Source organism: Channa argus, chromosome 10 (assembly GCF_033026475.1).
Source record: "Channa argus isolate prfri chromosome 10, Channa argus male v1.0, whole genome shotgun sequence".
NCBI classification, from domain to species: Eukaryota; Metazoa; Chordata; class Actinopteri; order Anabantiformes; family Channidae; genus Channa; species Channa argus.
Genome location: NC_090206.1, coordinates 14,661,151 through 14,668,960, shown reverse-complemented (window position 1 = coordinate 14,668,960; position 7,810 = coordinate 14,661,151). Strand labels below are relative to the sequence as shown.

At 37.4% G+C, this 7,810-nt stretch overlaps 2 protein-coding genes across 4 annotated transcripts; both read right to left on the bottom strand.

Moving 5' to 3' along the window:
• Window positions 1–1,550: 1,550 nt before the first annotated feature.
• ran (RAN, member RAS oncogene family) lies at window positions 1,551–4,376 on the bottom strand. Its single transcript, XM_067517813.1, has 7 exons — window positions 4,224–4,376; window positions 3,309–3,366; window positions 3,079–3,163; window positions 2,641–2,766; window positions 2,321–2,508; window positions 2,024–2,194; window positions 1,551–1,906 (listed from the first exon to the last, which is right to left on the bottom strand). Exons 2-7 carry the CDS (start codon window positions 3,339–3,341, stop codon window positions 1,862–1,864), a joined length of 648 nt encoding a protein of 215 aa, XP_067373914.1. The 5' UTR covers window positions 3,342–3,366; window positions 4,224–4,376; the 3' UTR covers window positions 1,551–1,861.
• Window positions 4,377–4,672: 296 nt separating this feature from the next.
• Window positions 4,673–7,783, bottom strand: ndufs8b (NADH:ubiquinone oxidoreductase core subunit S8b). Of its 3 annotated transcripts, XM_067517811.1 has the most exons (7): window positions 7,615–7,753; window positions 6,970–7,018; window positions 6,832–6,897; window positions 6,639–6,728; window positions 6,180–6,352; window positions 5,846–5,974; window positions 4,673–5,479 (listed from the first exon to the last, which is right to left on the bottom strand). In XM_067517811.1, the coding sequence occupies exons 2-7, from the start codon at window positions 7,016–7,018 to the stop codon at window positions 5,348–5,350; spliced, it is 639 nt and encodes a 212-aa protein (XP_067373912.1). In that variant the 5' UTR covers window positions 7,615–7,753; the 3' UTR covers window positions 4,673–5,347. The 3 variants fall into 3 exon arrangements, with proteins under 3 accessions (XP_067373912.1, XP_067373911.1, XP_067373913.1); XM_067517810.1 differs by lacking the exon at window positions 6,970–7,018 and having other exon boundaries at window positions 7,615–7,783; XM_067517812.1 differs by lacking the exons at window positions 5,846–5,974; window positions 6,970–7,018 and having other exon boundaries at window positions 7,615–7,783.
• Between the last annotated feature and the right edge of the window lie 27 nt (window positions 7,784–7,810).

Below are 7,810 nucleotides of genomic sequence, written 5' to 3'. Positions count from 1 at the left end.
TGTTGATGTGAAATGTATTAACATTATGCAACAATATCAACTCAAGATGAAGGCATGAGTCCTGAGGAGAATAGGCTTGTAGAATCACTGATTGTGCAGAGTTAACAAAGTCAATAAAACCTTGAAAAAATTCAAAGTGCATTCTAAAACATGCTTATCATATATTTCATATTTACTTTTCACTATTATGTATGTGCCTATAAGGTGGACCTGTTTACACATATTCAAATCCAAAGGTCAATCATCAGAAAAAACCCATACACACAGGACAGATAATATAGTTTGCACACTACGTGAGATACTCCATACTTTTAGATTCTGTGAGCAAAAACAAATAAACACAACTAACAGATCATTTAAATAAAAGACCAATTGAACCTTTAACATAGGCTTTAGCACTTAATGAAATATAAAATGTAATAAGTGATGCATGCTAAACTCTTTTCTGAAAATAGTTTAAGCATTTAAAGCTAGATTTTAGGAGAAAAAAAAAAAAAAAATTTTATTTTTGTAGCAAGTGCAGTGAAAACCATATGGTACTGGGGGTTCATAACAAACCTACCAGCTATACAAATCACACAATCGTTAAAAAAATTCCCTGCTCTCTTTGCCTTTATTTAAAAAAACAGATTATTTCCCTTCATGTTTACAATATAATCTTCACTTTATCAGGATGGGAATTGACAGGATTATTTTGCCTTATACCAGCATGATAGCATGAATAATTTAAACTACATTTAAAGCATTTGAAATGAGACAAAGGGGAATCATTTGTAATAATAATGTATGCTGTAGCTGCATTACAAAATCATTCAGACAAAATGCAGTTGAAAAATGTAGCCATGATCAGAGCGTCAACTGCTTTAACGGAAAGAACACGACTGACATCTGGTGGTGATCATTCTGTTGGGACTGTTTTAAGAAAAGCACCATTGATAATCGATCTGTAATAATTTTAATGTGCTGACCTATTAAAACTCTCCTCCCTCTTCTTTATGTGTAGCCCATTTTCTGTTTTCATCAAGTACAGTGGCACTTTTTATTTGGTAACGTGTACTTTGTAAGGAGGCTGTGTATTAAAACGGACAAAATTCACATCATCCACATTACTGAAATGTGGACATATTGCATGTCTAAAACATTATTGGCAGTAGACCTTTGCCAATCCATTGTTGTCCTATCATGTCTCCTGATTCGTATGTGCATATGAAACCCATTTGTTTTAACTGGTATTAGTTTTGCCACATTATATTTACCAGGTTTACAACAAAAGTCCCAGCACAAAGGCACATTGATTAGGTTTGAGATATACAAATGTGTAATTTGCAGGAAACATCACTTTAATATTACATTTTGTTCAAATTAACAACTGCTGTCCTCTCTGAAGGACAATATCACATTACAGCAGCTAAAGTAAAAACACAACCCTTTAATAATTGATAAATTTTATTTAGCTGCTTCAGTTTCAGGATCCTTGTATTTTGCATGCAAGGTCCAATTTAAACTGCTAAAGAAACTAAACTAACCCTTCAGGGAAATACAGACAGACATCATATTGACAATGTTTTTATTCCAAGTTTACTCCCCTTAGTGTTTCCAGTACACCATACAAGCCGAGTTGGGTAAGTGCAGTGGAGGGTGCTCAAAGATGGAAAAGCACGTTGCCATGCCGATGACAACACTAGGGTTTATGTGTCTTACACTGAAATTAGAACAACAACTTTTTTCACCAAGTTTTTTTTCCTTATTTTTAAAACAAACAAAAAATTCAAAATAAAAAAAATCTGAAAAGGGATTTTACAGTAAAGGGGGCAAAACTCCTGTCAACAGCTAGGGTGAGAGGGAAATTTCAGGGAACAGGTTAGAGGTCATCTTCTTCATCTGGGAGTGCTGTTTGTGATGCAACCTGAAAAGTGAGAGATGGAAAACCTTAAAAAACACACTCAATTTTAATTGACGTTCTGCTAATTATTTTTCTTATACATGAGGTCACTTAGACATTGCACGTGTACAGTCTACTCACTTGAAGCTCTTCCTCATACTTTGCAGCAAGGCTTGGATCCATTTGGACCTCTGGGGGAGCGAGGGCAGGCATTGCCACAAATTCCAGGTTGGGATCACCAATCAATTTCCTTGCTAGCCACAGGAAAGGTTTCTCAAAGTTGTAGTTACTCTTGGCTGAAATGTCATAGTACTGAGGGCAAAGCAACGAGATAATTATCAGTGATTATTCAGTTCAAAGCCTGGAAGTAATGCTTTCTGACCCACACATGTGACATGTGTGCGCAACAATGGACAAAGTATTTTCTAAAAATGTTACCTGCAGGTTCTTCTTGCGGTGAAAGACAATGCTCTTGGCTTTGACTTTCCTGTCTTTGATGTCCACCTTGTTGCCACAGAGAACGATAGGAATGTTCTCACACACACGGACCAGGTCACGATGCCAGTTAGGTACATTCTTATAGGTGACTCGAGAGGTAACATCAAACATGATGATGGCACACTGAGCTGTGGATGTAACAGGACATTTTGGAACCCCATTTATTGTCAGCACTTTACATTTAATAATCAAGTACAATTGTCATGTGGCATGTTAGAGAGTAATGAAAAGAACAGCATGAAAAAGGAACTGAAGAGTACCTTGAATGTAGTACCCATCTCTCAGGCCTCCAAACTTCTCTTGCCCGGCTGTATCCCACACATTGTACTTGATGGCTCCTCTGTTTGTGTGGAACATCAGCGGGTGCACCTCTACTCCCAGAGTAGCTAAAATTACAAGTTAACATGTCAGAGAGAAATAAAAGGTGTTAAGATACATGTGTACAGAAGATTTTGCAGTTTGAATATCAACTTATCATTGCTTTCCTTTGGATAAATCATGTGATGGAATCTAGTTTGGCATTTATGTATTCATTGCCCAGACTAGAAAGTTTCTTTGCCTGCTGACAGAAAATTTGCTGCAAATGTTTGAGCGTCTGGGTTGAGATTTTAAGACTTATTCAAACCCATTGTAATACCCAGCTAGTTTACTTGTTTCTCATGAGACTGATGTCAAACTTTAAACATAGGAATACTCACCAACATATTTCTTCTCAAACTCTCCTGTAATGTGCCTCTTCACGAAGGTTGTTTTCCCGGTGCCTCCATCTCCCACTAACACCAACTGAAAGAAAGCAGTTAATTTAACATTAGACTGGTTGGTATAGGATCCGCTATCTAGCAGTGAGCGTAGCGATTAAGTTTCATTTTTTAAAAGCACTTCAAGACATAATTAGCACCTAAGTGAATAACATACAGCTAGCACTTACCTTGAACACCGCCACCGGTACACACTGTGCCATTGAGTCCGCCGTGGTTGCGATTTATCTGAGTGGCACAAAACAAGGCGGGATGGTTAGCACGTTTTCCGTTAGCTTAAGTTAGCTAACTTTGTCATGCGCACTGCTAACACCGAGACATTTGAAAGTACAAGATCTGACTTTATATCTAAAGACGACAGTAACCCTTTGACGTAAAAGCTTTGTACAGTTAACGTTATGTTATTTTCAGCTAATGTTAGCTTGTTAATTAGCGACAGCGACCAATTCTAGCATTTTCTATACAAGCTAACATGATTAGCCTGTAACTGTTCGTGTTATGTTAAGGCCAAACGTTGTTACAAATCGCACAGTATGTCAAACACATTTAAATAAAAACACAGAAGTTATATTTAAGCAGTAACAAATGCTAATTAACCACGGACTAATTTTGGTTTGAGTGCGTCATACGATGCGCAACCGCACTTTTTCCTTGTTCGACTAGAACAATCAGGCTGGAGACCATCTAGCCAATGTGCTCCATGTTGCAGTTGATGCAATAACTCATTAACTCGCATTTTTAAAAGATGGGTTCGGTCCACACTACAAACTCATCTAAGAAATATAAGCTGGTCTCAAGAACACAGCAATGAAATCAAACAAAGCCATTTTAACCATGCTAGCCTGTTAGCTAAGCGAGCATGGATGCCGTTCTTTTCACGGAGTCAACGGCTAGGTTAGCTTGGAGCTAGCGCAGGAAAACCAATGGCCTAGCCTAGTTGCTCATACCTCACATGGATACACTTAACAGCGCTTAATGAAATAAAACCACATCTTTAAATTTTGCTTTGTTTTAAGTTACTTTCTCTATGAATACAAAGTAGATTTTTAACTTGGTCCTATAATGAGAAGAGAATATAAACTCACCGGTGTCACAACGAAGATAAGAAAGAGTAAATGGCTGCGTTCGCGGGAGATTCAGCGTGGACTATGAGTCAGTTTCCGCCCATATCACGTGACCACCGCAGCGGTAAAAACGGATGTAAATTTTATGCATGCGCAATGGTGCAACTACAATTCTTCTGTCACATATGTTACGGAAAGAGTATGTTTATTGTTCAAGATAGTGTCCAGTTTAACCAGCTCATCTCATCTATTATCCAAAACGATTTAATTCATTCCGACGAGGATTTGTTTACTCATCACAGTATGATATAATAATTATTATCTACTGTGAATGCTCCGCCATTCTTTATTATTATTCTAACGTCCCTCTTCTGTACGTTATTTGCGACTAACTGCTTCAGAAAACTTTCAGCTGAAACACCTTTCAAACTGCAAAACGTAGGTTACAAAGCACATTATTGCTTGTCTAATGTCTTTTATACTTTTTAATTTTTGTATACATTTTAAAAATTGATGACACCATCGATGACATCATCAATACATCACATAATTGCCTTTAACGTTTTTAAGGCAAACTGGCTTTGATGTTTGCCTAAAGAATATATAAGGAAGTGAGCAAACTTTATCATTATTATGACTTCCCTGTTCTGTATTCCTTGGCACCACTACTTTCAGCTAGAAACACCATTTCAATTTAAACGTAAAATCGTTCAGCTTATAAAGGAGATTATTGCTTGTATACGGCTCTTTAATATCTTTTATAATTTTCAAAATATTTATACTTGAAGTTAAATTGATTAATAGCACAACTTAAACAATAACATTCAATTCATTGGCAATTATTATTCTATCAATTATTTTTAGCATTAGCAACTGTTTTAATCCCAATGAGCAGTTTAAACTTAATTTAACTTTTTAAATAGCAGCAATAACATTACGTGAATATAATCTTTAAGAAAACAAATACAATTCACACAAATCGTACTTTTAAAGTGCAACAAATTAGTTTATCAAAGACTCGGCTTCACTGCCTGTATGCAATTCACTGAAATATCTGTAAAGTTACAAGTAATCTAAGAGGATAAGATATATAGTTTTCATGTGCTTGTGGGCAGCGTGCAAACATCTATCTGACATCTATCTATCTATCTGTACAGGTAATCTGCTTGTATGTTTGCTGCTATCTCAGCCTCCCATCGATCTCCATTGTTGAGCAGCTTTTCTTTGTTGTACAGTAGCTCCTCGTGAGTCTCTGTCGAAAACTCAAAGTTGGGACCCTGGAAAAAAGAGATCAGTCTGTAGGTCTAAATGCTCATAGACTACATGCAGTTTTATATAACAGTAGGATTTGAATGGCACACTCTGTGATAACAATAGCCGTGTTTTGTGGAAAGCTATTGAAATAAAGTAATCTGCATAATCATTTTTACAAATTCTATACTACTAGTTCTTTTACCAAACAGTGAAAATACGTGATGGACTCTGGATGCTTTCTCAAAGAAAAAGACCAACAGTTATTCATTGAATCATATGATCAAGTATTGTGGTTCTATAAGATTGTTTGATGTAAAAAGTTACTGCTGTCAGCAGGTTTTAGCTGTTGTGTGATGTTCAGCCCAATCTATTTAATGCTCTTTTCTTACCTCAACAATAGCATCAACAGGACAGGCTTCCTGGCAGAAGCCACAGTAAATACATTTGGTCATATCAATGTCATAGCGAGTGGTTCTTCTGCTGCCATCAGCTCGAGTCTCAGCTTCAATAGTAATGGCCTGGAATCAACACAAATAAGGGACCTGTTCTATACTCATGTTAATTTATGTCTTCACTGACTGAAAAGTCTCCACTCCTGCTCTGTCACATCTAACCAAGACCTTTGACATGTGTCTAAAAGTTTATTCATTTATAGTTTTTATGTACCCAGAAAGTACACTTTAAATTGTGTTTATAGCAGTAACTGCGTATACCTGTATATACCTGAGCAGGGCAGATGGCCTCACACAGCTTACACGCTATACACCGTTCCTCTCCGTTAGGGTAACGGCGGAGGGCGTGTTCTCCACGAAAGCGGGGTGAGAGAGGGCCCTTCTCAAATGGGTAGTTGATGGTGGCAGGCTCGCGGAACAAGTAACTCAGGGTCATCGCCAAACCTGGAGGGACGTGTCCCCAAAGAATATCGCTTAGAGGACAAATGCCGGTGTTTCTCTTTACATTTTTCTCATTTTGAAGAAATTCCATAAACAGACTAAAACTATCGTAACTCTATATTTCCCAACCATGCTTGAGGCACCCTGCCCCAAGTGCTTCTTGCCTTTGGTTGTACTGAAGATTTCAATCTTTAAAAACGTATCGTACACATTTTCACATTTAAATCATTTTCACAAAGTGTTGTGTAGAGCAGACTTGAATCACAATGCTGTGTTCAACTTGTGTGACCTCTAAAGAGTTCGGTCCAAAGTAGGGTTGTGGCAGCCCGGTCAGTGATGGCCCTCAGGTCTTTTGGGAGCTCCTGAGCATTTACATATTCTGTAAACAGAATAAAGTTGTTTATATGATTAGATCATTTCAAATGGCACCTTTTCACCAGTAAGCATGCGACTTATAAATATCTCATTCTAGTGGTACTTACTATAGCCCTCTCTTATTACACTGAGACTCAAAGGCCGCACGACACAAACTCCATATCCAAAAGCACCTGGAGACACAGACAATGTAATGTGAAACTTTCTTTTGTGCACTTGACAGTTTTAATTGTACCTGCTTGTACCTTGCTTTGAGTAGCAGTGGAGAAGGCGCAGACTCAGTGTAGTAGACATCTGAGCAGAGAAGATAACACATTGAAATAGCTGTAGAGAAACTTAAATATACACAAAACCTTAATATTGTAACCATTAAAATGGCTTTAATTTGAAAACAATGCGTGTGAGGGAGGCAGACGGCCATCTGACTGTGTGCACATTCATCCGATAATCTCGCGCCCTAAATCCCTCCTTGTTACGTCAGCATGTTGCTACGTTCACGCAATACCGAGACAATGGAAAAAGAAATAAAACAAATTAAAAAAACCCCCAACAAAACAGGAATCATCTCTATTTTGCAATTATTGAGCAATCATATAGCATTCCAATGATTCACCTCCGATCCTACATAAGCATATACAATATTTAAGCCTTGATACGCCATTATATGAAATGTATATTAACAAGTGAAACCAAATAATGTTTAATCACATTATAGCGAGCACAGATAACTATAATTATTATTACTATGTCAATCACTGGCCAGGAAAGCAGGCATTTGAGCATTTGAGCATCTGTGGTTGACTTGATAATATACTAGAGTTAATTCGTTCAACCACCAAACCTGTCATAAAAATAAATAAAGTCAACTTGGGGTAAATTTAGATAGATACCTGACTCAGTATTGGTTCCTAAACCCAAACGAATCACCACCAATACGCACTCAGTCTTTATAATAATCTTCAAGCGGCTCGATTTTCTGTACCTCACACAACTTGCAACAAACGACAGTGGTCCCTGAACTGCGCATATGCACTTATGTTCCATTCAAGTACTCCTCGGTAATGTCTCAATTTCATTTAAGTAATC